Source organism: Zonotrichia leucophrys, chromosome 4A, assembly GCF_028769735.1.
Source record: "Zonotrichia leucophrys gambelii isolate GWCS_2022_RI chromosome 4A, RI_Zleu_2.0, whole genome shotgun sequence".
Lineage (NCBI taxonomy): Eukaryota > Metazoa > Chordata > Aves > Passeriformes > Passerellidae > Zonotrichia > Zonotrichia leucophrys.
In genome coordinates, this window is record NC_088174.1 from 13,515,692 (window position 1) to 13,528,582 (window position 12,891).

General features: G+C 52.1%; 1 protein-coding gene across 1 annotated transcript; it reads left to right on the forward strand.

The window, feature by feature from the left end:
• The first annotated feature begins 1,193 nt into the window (after nucleotides 1-1,193).
• LOC135447623 (G-protein coupled receptor 83-like) lies at nucleotides 1,194-10,915 on the forward strand. Its single transcript, XM_064712635.1, has 6 exons — nucleotides 1,194-1,671; nucleotides 1,820-2,449; nucleotides 3,238-3,363; nucleotides 4,023-4,156; nucleotides 7,185-8,226; nucleotides 8,857-10,915. Exons 2-5 carry the CDS (start codon nucleotides 2,066-2,068, stop codon nucleotides 7,777-7,779), a joined length of 1,239 nt encoding a protein of 412 aa, XP_064568705.1. The 5' UTR covers nucleotides 1,194-1,671; nucleotides 1,820-2,065; the 3' UTR covers nucleotides 7,780-8,226; nucleotides 8,857-10,915.
• Nucleotides 10,916-12,891: the final 1,976 nt, after the last annotated feature.

Sequence of the window (12,891 nt, forward strand, 5' to 3'; positions counted from 1 at the left end):
TCTGCTGAAAGCAGCTGGAGCTCTGCCACAGTCAGGAACTGGTGCATCTCTTAGACCTGTGCATCCATAAATACAAAATTCTGAGCAAAGAACACATTTGGAAGTACACACCAAATATACAAATCTTTCCTCCTCTCTTCATCTGGACTCTTTTTCTACGATTTGGCAGGAAGATCTTCTTTAGTCTCTCTAAGAGCCTATGGCTGACACAGTGCAAGCTGGGATACCCAGTTTGCTCCGTGGCAAATAGCCCCCCAAACCAGGAAAAATCTAACATTATACCTGTCATCATGGTTTGTATGCCCTGATAGAGGTTACAAATGCCAGGTACCAGGAGAGACATCAGGCTTGCGAACAACATTTAAAAATGCATTATTAACTGGAATTAGGAAAAATTAGATAATTTGGAAAATGTAAGTGTTCTTATCATTGGAACACACAGGATGACTGTAGGTGTTTATTGAACTGCACTGGGCTGTTAAACCCCACACTGACCATGAAAGTGAATTCTTGGCTTCTCATGTCAGCATGGGACCTTTTTACTCAGAAGCAGAATCTGAAGTGTGACAAGAGGTACATTCTCTATGTCCTGTGTCCCATCCTGTGCTCCCCATCCTGTAGTTACTCCCTGCCTTAGTCCTTGCATGGCCTGGCCACAGCATGGACATGGACAGAGGAAGGAGATCATGCAGGTGACTGGAAATGGACAGGAAAAAAAAACCCTTTAGATATATTTATATAAGGAATAAATTACACATAAGGAATGCAAAAAGAGAAATATGATACTATATCGTTTAAAAATATGTTGCCTAAACTCTTTGAAACCTAAACATCTTTCTGTGTCAGCACCTGTCAAGAGTGACCCAGCCGTGAGAAAAACACTTATCAAAAAACAAGCTCTGAAACTCCACCGGGAGCCTTTCCGCAAAGATTCGGGCCGGGAGAGCTTTGTGAGGGCGGTTTTCCCCTTTTCCCGTTAAGGCAGGGAACGGGATGCTCCGTGTGGTGGGGGCGCTGCCCTCTGCCTCATCCCTGCAGCAGCCCCGCTGGGTACCGAGGGACCGGGACCGGTACCGGCGGGCGCGCGCAGGGACCCGCGGCACGGATTGAACCCCGGTAATGACTGTCGGGCCCCGCCCGTGCCGATTTATGAATGGAACAGCTCCGCCCCGAGCCCCGCCCCGAGCGGCGGCTCCGGCCCCGCTGGCGGCACGTGCGGGCGGGCCGGGGGTGCGCGGGGGGCGCGGTGCGGGGCGGAGAGTGCGCGGGGTGAGAGGGGTGTGCAAGGTGCGCGGGGTGTGTGCGGTGCAGGGTGTGCGAGGTGAGCGGGGTGCGGTGCGGAAGGTGCGCGGAGTGTGCACGGTGCGCGGTGCAGCGCGGAGAGTGCGCGGGGTGAGAGGGGTCTGCAAGGTGCGCGGGGTGTGTGCGGTGCAGGGGTGCGGTGCGGAAGGTGCGCGGCGTGCGGCGGTGAGTGCAGAGTGTGCGGTGCGGAGTGTGCGGTGCAGGGTGCGTTGAGAGTGGCGGGTGTGCGGTGAGGGGTTTGTTGAGAGTGGCGGGTGTGTGTGGTGCGGGGTGTGCGGTGTGCGGTGTCCAGCGCAGGAGCCGGAGGAGCCGCTGCTGCCCCTCGGGGACCGGGCACGGTCGGGAACAAGCACGGCCGGGCAGTGCCAGGTAAGTGAGAGGGGGTAAGGGTAGGAGTTAGGGAGGGGAGTTTTGTTTCTCCTTGTGGCTGGGGTGTAATCATGCTGTGATGTATGCAGTGTCACATACAGACCTGTCTGATTTGGAAATGAAGTGTTGGTTTCTATTCCGAATTCAGATCGTTGCTGGAAAGACATCTTTGGATTTGTTTGGAGTGGAAGGTGAATGTTTCTGCATTGGGAAGAAGTTCCTGCGACAGCAGCACGGGATGGTCAGGCAGCCTGCTGGCCTGCTGGAGCCCTGAGCTCACCTGTGAAGTTCTTGCTCTTCCTGCTGTGTGAGAGAGTGTGTGGTCCCAAATCAGCCCCTTTGTGACACACCATTGGTATTGCTCCTCAGCAGGGAAAACTGGGGTCAACCTACCATGCCTCGCTCACTGCTCCAGCCATCCAGGCCAGAGGTGACAGGGTTTCTTGAGGAGTTTGACCATTACTCTTCCATGGCCAAACTCATGTCCATCTACCACGCAACAAACAGGAGCATCTTCAACTGGACAGAGAGCCGCATTGTTGAGTGGGAGAAATTTGCTGAGCTGGCTAAATATGAGCCAGAATCCCAGAAGCCAGCAGTGAAAGCGCTGCTGATCGTGGCCTACTCGGTCATTATTGTCATGTCTCTCTTTGGGAACATGCTGGTGTGCCACGTGGTGCTGAAGAACAAGAGGATGCACTCAGCCACCAGCCTCTTCATCGTCAACCTGGCAGTGTCAGACATCATGATCACGCTGCTCAACACACCTTTCACCTTGGTAAGTAGCTGGTATTGCTGTCCCTTCAAGCAGGACAGGAACCTCCTACCCACCAGAGCTCTGCCTGGTGGTCATAGGCTTTCCATGCCCTCTCTCCTAGGGCTGAGGTGGGAGCCCAACACCACCAAGCCTAACTGATAACTCTGCCAGGCAAGTAAAACACTGTTGAGCAACCTGTGGGCTCTCTGTTGCTCTGTTAGATCCTGTAACTCCTAGAAACTCCAAAGTTTATCACAATGTGTGCTACCAAACCCCAGCAAGAGCTTCTTGGGGAATGAGAACAAGTTCCTGTGTTTTTAATGTTCATGCAGCAGAGCACTAGAGAGTCCCTTAGTGGGTCAGAACAGTCTGAATGCCAGTCATACTGGGTGACTGGAAGAAAATAGTCAAGCATTTCAGAGATGCCAGCTGGATAAAGGCTTCAATGAAAGCATTCCAAATCTTACAGTGGGGTTGATATCAAACCTTGGTTCACTATTACCAAATATAGTAGTTAGCGTAATAAAAAGTTTTTACCACTGTTCACAGTGTCTGTGGAACTGGCCAGGAAGGCTGTGGCATCACCACTTCATAATCTGTGGGGTTTGACCCTATAAACTCTTCTGTAAAGGTGTTTCAGAGACCAGCATAGCTGATCTTTCTGTAAGTTCCAGATGAAGCTGCCCAACCAGCCAGCACCCCTGAGCCAGCTCAGGTTCCAGCTATAGGACTCGTAGGAAAACAAACCAGACCCCCATGGATTTGTTTTCAGCACATTTCCTGGCTGATGAGCTGTTGTTTCCCCCCAGGTCCGCTTTGTGAACAGCACGTGGATCTTTGGGAAGGCCATGTGCCACATCAGCCGCTTTGTGCAGTACTGCTCCCTGCACGTGTCCACGCTGACCCTGACGGCCATCGCCCTCGACAGGCACCAGGTGACACTGCCTGCCCCCTTCTCCAAGGCTCTGGGAGGAGACTGGAGCTATGAAAAGTTTTTCTGTCCCTCCCTGGCCGTGACAAACGCTGGGTCTGTGTCCAGTGCAGGGCAACAAGGACAGCCCAGGCCATGTGCTTGTCGCCAGCAATCACTCCCCTTTCATGTGCTGTTGGCAAATAGTAAGTTCCAGACTATCAGATTTTATCAGTTTAAAGATCCAACAAAGAAAATCTCATGAAAGGTGAATTTCTGCCTCAGCAGAGGGGAGCTCTGCTCAGCTTCACAGGCCCAGTTGAACAAGAGACATTTCTTATATAGTTTATATGGAATAAAAAACATACCCTTTAGTGAAGACACTTGGGTAGATATCTTCCTTTTTTTTTTTTTTTTGACCTAATGTAACCTCCAGCTTAAAGAAAACAGTTCTCACATAACAAGACTGAGGATAAAGTTTGAAAGCTGTTCTGAGCAGACTGAAGTTCAACGTTTCCCATCTTCCAGGTCACTCTAATGAACAGGACATTTTCCTAATCATGGCTGTCATTTTCCTATCATTATCTGTGTTAGGTTGCGTCACAATCTGCCCACTCCTCTTGTGGGCTGTGAGGGCTTTTGCTTCCTTGTGGGAGAAGAGTCATGACAGAGTCTCTGTTGCAGGTCATCCTGAACCCACTGAAGCAGAGGATGTCCCTGACAAAGGGAGCTCTGAGCATCTCTGTCATCTGGCTGATGGCAACCTGTTTCTCCCTGCCCCATGCTGTCTATCAAAAGCTTTTCCAGTATAACTACAGGTGAGTGATCTCCCCTTGCCAGGGAGTGTGTGGAGGTCTGGCTGCCCTTGTGCAGTGCTTTGCTCAGCAGGGAGGGCACCTGAGCGTCCCAGGGTGATGTGGGATGAGGGAGTTGGTGTATGGGTGACATCCCGCCTCCCCCAGCAGAGGCTGGGGCTGTGAAAGAGCTGCCTGGCCTGCACTGTGCCTGGCCTGGTGGCCAGGGTTTGCTCTCACCACCTCCTGTGTGCCCAGATGAGGCTCTGGGGCAGTCCCAGGCAGAGCCTGGCTGGGGCACAGCTGTTGGCACCACACACCTCCTCCATTGCCATGGCCTTGCCAGGAGAGGCTCTGTCCCATGAGGGTAACTTTCTCCTGAGGGACTTTCCTCTTCCCTCCTTTTGCCTGCTCAGCTCCTCAGACCAAGCCCATCCAACTCACCCAGGCAGGGAGGAGAGAGAGTCAAACTGCAGTTTGAAAAAGAAAGAAAATAAACTTCCTGTTGGGAATACCTGTGCTGACATCACCAAGGCTCTGTAGGGAGCAGGAGCAGGGGACCACTCTGGTTTACTCATCCCTCTTCCCCAGGATTTCCTGCACTGAGTCTCAGGTTGTGACTTCCCTGTATTTCATCCATGTGGATTTACAAAGCAGGACCAACCTTCCCTGAAGCTTGAGGTTCCTCTGTCCAGTGTTACACTAACAGAAAAACATAGAGAACAGATATTCTTCATGAAGCAGGGCTGTGGGGGACCAGGGTGGGACAGGTGAGGAACCTGAGCTGTCCTGGTGTGCCATGGTGCCTCTCCTCAGGAAAGGGAGCTCTCTGCTTGGCTGAACACAATGACTGCAGATGAAGTGAAATTTTACATCAATATAAGTACTGAAATACCAGAAAAAAGAAAGAAAAAGAGAAGGTTCTAATGTAGAGAGAAAGAAAGAAAAAGAAAAAAAATTCAAAGCAGAAACTTGTCTCCTCACAAAAGGCCCAGCAATGGCACTTGTCTCTGCTGTCACCCTCTGCCAGGGAGAAATACAAACCCCAAACTCCGGAGTTCTTTTCCCTCGCAGTCCTTTCCTCTGTGGTACCCAACCTGTTCTGTCCCTCCCGTCCCAGCAGCCTGTGGCATTGCTGTGACCTCTCTTGTCTAGAAAACAGTCTGTAACAGTACCCAAGTGGGATTTCTGTGGCAGGTGTCACACTGCTGGTGCTGCCCTTCGCAGGAATGCCAGCCTTGAGGCCAAGGGGATAATCTTACCATGACCTGTATTTTCAGGCTGAGATCAGCATCCCAGGGAGTGGGGCAAGGAGACACTGACAGGCAGCAGGAATGAGATTTCTATTGTAGACATTGACCTTCTGTATAGAGGACAAATCTAATTTCCTGCAGCCCAGCCAGATCCCTCCTGTTGGTGAGGCAGGAGGGTGTGAGTGCCTGCCTGGGCTGTCACTGCTTTGGTGTCTGAGGGGCTGCAAGTGGAATGGGGGCTTCACAGCCCTCCCCTGCCTGTGCTTGTGCCTGATGTGGCTGACATAGCCAGGGGATATCATACCCATAACTGTGCAGACTGTAAACACAGGGCAGGGTTACTCTGTGCTTGCATTGCTCTGCAGCTGTGCTTGGGGATTAGGGAACGAATTGCTCATGAATGAAGGAACCCTACGATCTGTTTCGAGGCACCTGTCTCTGCTCATCCCTTGGCATGGCCAGAGGAAACCGAGCCCTGTGCTGGCACGAGGCAGCTCAGCAATATAAGGACTTCCAGGACATGCTATTCCTGTCCCTGCTTTCCATTGAAAAAAAAAATCACAGTTGTAATACTGCTTGTAATAGCTCCTGCAGGGTCAGGGCTCCTGGGATTGCTCCCAGGGAGTGGTTAGGCTTCTGGGGTGGGAAACCAGGGCTCCAGCAACATCCGTCTCTGGCTGCACTGAGTCCCTGGTCATGTCAGAATTCACCAAAACACTGTCCTGTCAGATCCCCTTTGGCGTTCCCTGTGGTGAGGTCCCCCAGATCCAGGGGAGGAGAAGCCAAGACTGCAGTTCAGAAAAGATGATTCTCCCTTCTGCGTCAGTTCCCATCTCGAGTGGCATCTCCAGGTCCTCCGTACTCGGTGGACCCATTGTCACTGCTCTGACCTCATCCCCTGCTCCAGCTGCCTGTTCTCAGCAGTCTCCTATTTGTGGCACAAAAGGCAGCTCCAGCAGTTGAAAACAGGATATTAAAGATATTAATCAATACTGCAGTGAATAGTACAGCTTGATGGGAGCTAAAATCTGTGCTGAATAGAGGAGAACCGAGGATGAGGGATGAAGAGAGAAGAGTAAAATGGAATTAGAGAAAGAAAAAGAGAGGGGGAAAGAAAAAAAAGGAGAAAACATCCACTGGAAATAAATTCCATTACACCAGCTGCAGGGTGTGGAGGGGACACATGCAGTGCCGTGAAGGGTGAGGGATGAGAGCCACTGCAGGCCAGGCAGTGGGAACACATCCAGATCCTGGGGCTGGAAGGGATGGGACAGGTGTGAGAGGTTGTTAAAATGAGCTGTTGTGTATGGTTACACTTTCTTTTGTTAGTTCACTGTCAGTGGTTCAACTGGAGCCAAGTGAGTAATCATCACACCAGCTTTAAGAGGTAGCAGGAAGGTTGTAGGAGCTGATGGCAAGGGAGTGGTGGGTAGGGAAGGGAAGTGAGGTGGGCTTGTCATGCCTTTGAGGCTTTCTCACAGCCTTCAGCCCTTCCCTCCCCTCCAGAGCAGCTTTGGCTCAGAGCTGCTGCAGTGGCTGTGGCTGAGGAATCCTGTGCTGGAGGCTGTGCAGGGCAAGGGGTCCTGGCTGCTGGGGGACTCAGCAGGGTGGGTGCTGCCATGGAGGGCAGGGGCTGCAGGTCCACCTGAGAGAGACATGCCAGAGCTGTGGCTCTGTGTCCTCCCTCTGTCCCCACTACACCTCTGAGCAGGTGGCTGTGGGCAGTGTGGTTTGCCGAGCCAGCAGCACCCACGGGACAGCAATGGCCACATGCCATAACTGTATTTCCTGTTTTCAAGGGAAGCCACCGTCCGGAGTCTGTGCCTCCCTGACTTCCCCGAGCCTGCAGAGTTGGTCTGGAAGTATCTGGACCTGTCTACCTTCCTCCTTCTTTACCTGCTGCCCCTGCTGATCATCACTGTCACCTACCTGCGCCTGGCCAAGAAGCTGTGGCTGCGCAACGCCATCGGGGACGTCACCACGCAGCAGTACGTCACCCACCACAGGAACAAGAAGAAGAGCATCAAGATGCTGATGCTGGTGGTGGTGGTCTTTGCAGTCTGCTGGTTCCCCCTGAACTGCTACGTGGTGCTGATCTCCAGCCTGGGCATCAGGACCAAGAACTCGCTCTATTTTGCGCTGCACTGGTTTGCCATGAGCAGCACTTGCTACAACCCCTTCATCTACTGCTGGCTGAACGAGAGCTTCCGCACGGGGCTGCGCTCCCTGCTCTGCATCTGCCACAGGGTGCCCCAGCCCCGGCAGCAGGCACTGCCCCCCAGGGCCCTGTCCTGCCGTGAGGCGTGGCTGGAGCAGGCCAGGTGCAGGAAGGGACCGGCCTGCCAGGCCAGCTGCTCCGCCAGGAACCTCCCGATGGCCAGCACGGACCTGTGAGCTGAGGGAGGCACCTGGTGTGGGAGGCACCAAAGGGCATCTCTCAGGCTCTCCTCAGGAGCCAGCATGGCTGCTCTGTTGTTTTACTGCTGATTTTTTGGCTTGTCTTACTATCGCCCCTCCTGTGCTTGGCATGGTGGGCACACAGGCTCTCCAGCACCAGTAAAACCCACACTGCAGCTGGCCCAGGGGGCAGGAATATGTACAGGGGACATGGAGCTTCTCAGACATCGTGATCTGCTTTCAGGGTTTCCCGTTCATTGCTATCAGAGGGAGTGGACCCAGGTTTCTGTCACTGGCTGTAACACATGCCATAACGTGGGGCTCTGCACAGCAGCAGGAACAAATCCATGATGACAGCTCTTTGAAGGAAGGACTTGGACATGCAGATGAACTCCATCCACAGGGAGCCTCACCAGTTAGTGTATAGCAAAGCCTCCAGCAGAGGTAAGGATTGTTGACAGCGATTTTGCTCTCAGATTCTGCTGCTCCTCCTGCCCTGTCTGTCCCACCCACAGCAGCTGGAAGCCAGCCCCAGACAAGGGGAGCAGGGATGCACCCCAGGAGCCATGGCCACAGGCTCAGATGGCACAATGACAGATTAATGCAGTCCACTGAGAAGTTCTTTTTATTATAAATATATTAATTCAGTAAAGAGAGCTACACTGGCACTTTGTAAAAGGCCACAAAATATTTCATCAGGGCTGTAGCATTCACCCACTGAAGAATGGAATCATTCTGCATTGTTACTAGTTGCTGTAAAAGTCTCATTTAAACAACAGGAGGGCAAGAAAGGGCTGGAAGGGATGTCCTGTGAGGAGCCACCAAGGACTCTGGGGCTGTCTGGTTGGTGCAAAGCAGGTGATGGATTTCAGTAGCCCAAGGGCAGCTGTGTCTGCTGGGGGGCTCCTGGTCTGCCCTGGTGATGCCCAGAGAGGCAGTGGGGGCCTGGATGGCTTGAGGGAATAAGAACACACTCCCAGCACCTTCCCAGGGGAGAATAAGCCAGACCAAAGAAGGGAAACTAAGGACTGATTTTTATGGGTGTTTTTTATTTTGTATTTTCCATTTTTGCAGTGGGAAGGAAAAGGACAAAAAGGAGGGGGATCCTTGCTTCAGGCTTCACTTGACCCCAGCTGGGCACCTTGGGTGTGCACTGCAGTGCCTGCACCAGAAGAAAACAGCAGAACTTGAGGAGTGGCAGCAGGAATGGGTGAATACTTCGTCCCTGAGGCACTTTGCTTGGAGCTCACCATTATTGAACATGGGAATTCAAAGCTGTCTGTGCTGGTTGCCAGCGCTGTGCTCCCTCAGTGTACAGAAGGGTTTGTTTTCAGTCAAAAAACATCACTGTGACTTTCTCAAAATGTTAAGATAATTTCTAATTAATAAGCATCACCTCATTTAATTAGTTAAATAAGCTATAATTTGTTCTTTTACTGTTCCTCACTAGCTTTTGGTGAGCAGCTGTCAAACTGCCATGTAATGTCTTTAATATTTATTAGGTTTGTTTTCCTTCCTTTCTTTCTTTAAATGGCTGACTAACCTTTCTCTGGAGGAGTCCAAGCCCTTACTCCAAAGAAGGGGTCTCTCCACACTCCCTGGATCTTCTGCTAATCCCTGTAGTTCTCAATCTATCTCTTGCTGTCAGAAATAACCTGGCTGGTTTTCCTTGGATCTGTCGATCGCAGCATCTCCTCGTTGCTGAATTTTTCTCCCCTAAATGGGCAGGATGCAAGAGCTGACTGTATCGAATCTCTGTAATGGCTCAGCTATCTGGACTGATAATTATCAATGCCTGAGTGAGATTCAGAGCTTCACACACTTCATCCACACACTGTATCACTTGAGGATGCCCTGACTCCCAGCAGCTCTCAGGCAAACACAGAATGCACAATATATATAAAAAAGTATAACTTGAGTGTTGTTTGATCAGTGCCTGGGGTCAGGAGGCTGCATCTCTGCTGGACTCCAAGCCAGGCTCTGGAAAAGGGAATCTCTGAAATTCAGCTTCTGCTGGATCTGAGTTAGCTCAGCACATAAATAGCTGCTTAAACATTCCTTATAAACATTCCTCAATCTGTCTCCATCCCGCTGGGCACCTGTGGAAATGTCATCCTGAGCAGTGCTGGGATCCCAGGAGAGCTCCCAGGGACAGGAGCAAGGCTTTGCTCAGCTCTGCCCAGACAGGGCTGCTGGGGCAGCACCACCAGAGCTCTTTGCTCCCTGCACACCAGCCTGGGACCCCAGAGGAGTGCAGGGTACCAGGAGACCCCTCCCTATTGATGCAGGCAAAGCCCCCCGGGAGGCAGGACCGAGGGTGAGTTTGGAGGGCAAATGACTGAAACACTGAGTCACCACAAGTCTACTCCCGGGGAAACTATTTGAGCACACAGAAATCAGCGTGCAAAGATCCAGTGAGACATGTCTGAGTGATTAACAGCCCGAATTTATTAAGGTTAGCTCATGCCAAATGCAGCAGAGTGCCTTCAGCAGAGTTGCTGATGAAGACGATAACAGGGAGCGCAGCGCAGGGGATACCTGAATTCCAGAGACAAATCCTCTTATATAGCCCCACCACATAATGAACAAAGAAACCACAACATGCCAGCTAGATTAACAAAAAGCTAGCAGAAAAACCCCCACAATGAGTCAGAAAATTAGCTCAGGAAGGAGAAACAGAATACAATTATCATCACTTAGCTCTTCAAGTGGAAAACAGCACGGAGGGGCTGGCCAAAGCACGCTGCAGGGATAAGGGGGAATGTCCTCAGTTAAATCCAACTTGAGCCCTGAATGTTGGGGTGTAGGTGGGCCAGAGTCAAACCATCATAACTCAGCATCTTCGGTCAATCACAGAGCAGGGGAAGAAGAGGGAGGAAGGAACCTGGCCCTTACCTGGGAGCCTGGATGTGAGGGCACACCCCGAATTCCCGCGTGGGAGAGGATGTGCAGCCGCCCTGTGCCTCAGGCAGCAGCCAAGGCTCTCCTGGAGCAGCACACACAGCTCTGCTCTCTCGCTGACTGTGGAGACAGCCTGCCTGCCCCCCAAGGATGCCACCTGCCCCCACAGAGCCCACCTGCCCCCAAAGAACTCACCTGTGCCCACAGACCCTGCCTGCCCCCCAAAGGACTCACCTGCCCCCACAGAACCCACCTGCCCCCCAAAGGACTCACCTGCCCCCACAGAACTCACCTGCCCCCCAAAGGACTCACCTGTGCCCACAGACCCTGCCTGCCCCCCAAAGGACTCACCTGCCCCCACAGAGCCCACCTGCCCCCCAAAGGATTCACCTGCCCCCCAAAGGACTCACCTGCCCCCACAGAACCCACCTGCCCCCCAAAGGACTCACCTGTCCCCACAGACCCCGCCTGCTCTCCCCCACTGCTCCTCCCTCACCACCCCTGCTCTGCGGTGGGCAAAGGAACGTGTCTGATCTCCCAGGCTTTGGAGGAGCCCAGGCAGGAGTAGCAGCAAGTGAGGACAGGTTTAGCACCAGGCACGGGCTGCAGACAGCGCTTGGTTTGCAGACTGATGGCGTTTCACAGGCTGCCCTGTCCCACCAGTGCTCAGCAGTGATCCTCACCCCAGTTCCAGGGTCTGCTCCCAAACTGCTCCCCTGAGGTGATACCAGAGCACTCCCAGAACTTGGCTCAGCCCAGTCTGAGCCGAGCAGGTACATTGGAGGTGTTCCCTTGCCCAGATGTGCTGCAGATGTTGGGTTTCTGCACTGCAGCAGGGCTGATGTTCCTTGGGGTCCCTGATGGGATGGGGCAGGGGCCAGCAGCAGGAACCCAGGGCTGCTGTGAGCAGCCAGAGCAGGCAGGGGTGTGGGCGCTGTGCCTGGGGCTGTGCTGGAGCCAGCCCTCCCTCGGGAGCTCACATGGAGCAGATCAAAAGCACCTCTTGCCCCGCTCCCCATCCCTGGTGTTTTGTTGTTGTTTGCCCTGGTAATAAGGGCTGAATTAATGCACTTGGTCCTTGATTGATGTTTCACTCCCCCAGCAGCCCACGCTGGCTGATGCTGCTCAGTTCAGTAGTGCCAAGCTGTAGAAGTGGAGAGCAGCTGTCACTTAGCCAGACGTGAGAGGGCAAAAATAGTAATAAACACCCTCAAAGCCACAGGCTGAACTCTGCAGGAACCAGGTCTGGTTGTACAACACGATAGTTTGTCACTTGAAGAGACTTCTCCATGACAGGCCCATAAAAGTCTCCTTGGCAGATGAGACCAGACTAATTGCTTTATAAAATCAGATGAATGGAGCATCTAATGCATCTGCTGGAGACAAACCCAATTGCTTTATGGGACACTGTAAGAGGCAAGTACAGGGAGTGTCCCCATTAATGGAATTCCTGCTCATTACTTCACAATTTTTGGGGCTTCAGAGCATAAAGGTTTATATCCTCTATATCATTCCCACATGCTTGCATTGCATACATCTGTGTCCCATCCATGCTGTGTCCTGCAGGCTGTGGGACCTTGGTGGTCTCCTGTTTCCAAAATTTCCACCCTGCAGTTGGTGTAGCTGACAGCAACAACAGGGATTTTCAAAATTTCATTTTGACCATTTCTTGCTGTTCCTACAGCACTGCAGAAGTCAATTCCATTTCAAGCCCACACTTGGAGCCAAGCTGAACACCACCATCAGTGTGATTCCAGGTGCCCAGGCTGTACTGTTAGGATATAATTTATGACACCTAACAAAAATGATGGCGGCAAGTTTTAGAGCAGCAGATTTTGTTCCTATTTTTGAGGCAGGCAGTGTTTTTTTGCAGCCACATCCTGCTTCAGGCAGTTTTCCACAGGAATTAAGCAATCAATTAATCAATGGCCTTAACATTTTGCAGCTTTCTGTTCCTTCCACAGCTTATTTTGACCTTTTAGTGGTGATTCATGCCAAACATGGCAGAATTCAGAGCACAAGGAGTGCCTGGATCACTTCCATGATGGATTTACCCCAGTTCCATCAGTGGGGAGCTGCAGTAGGCTGGGTGGCTCTGGGCTGTTTTGGACAGTTTCATTTGCTTCTGAACTGTGATACACTGCTCAGACCTTTCACATTCAGGTTAATAAACCAAGTCTTTCCTAAAGGCTGGAAAGGAATTGAGTT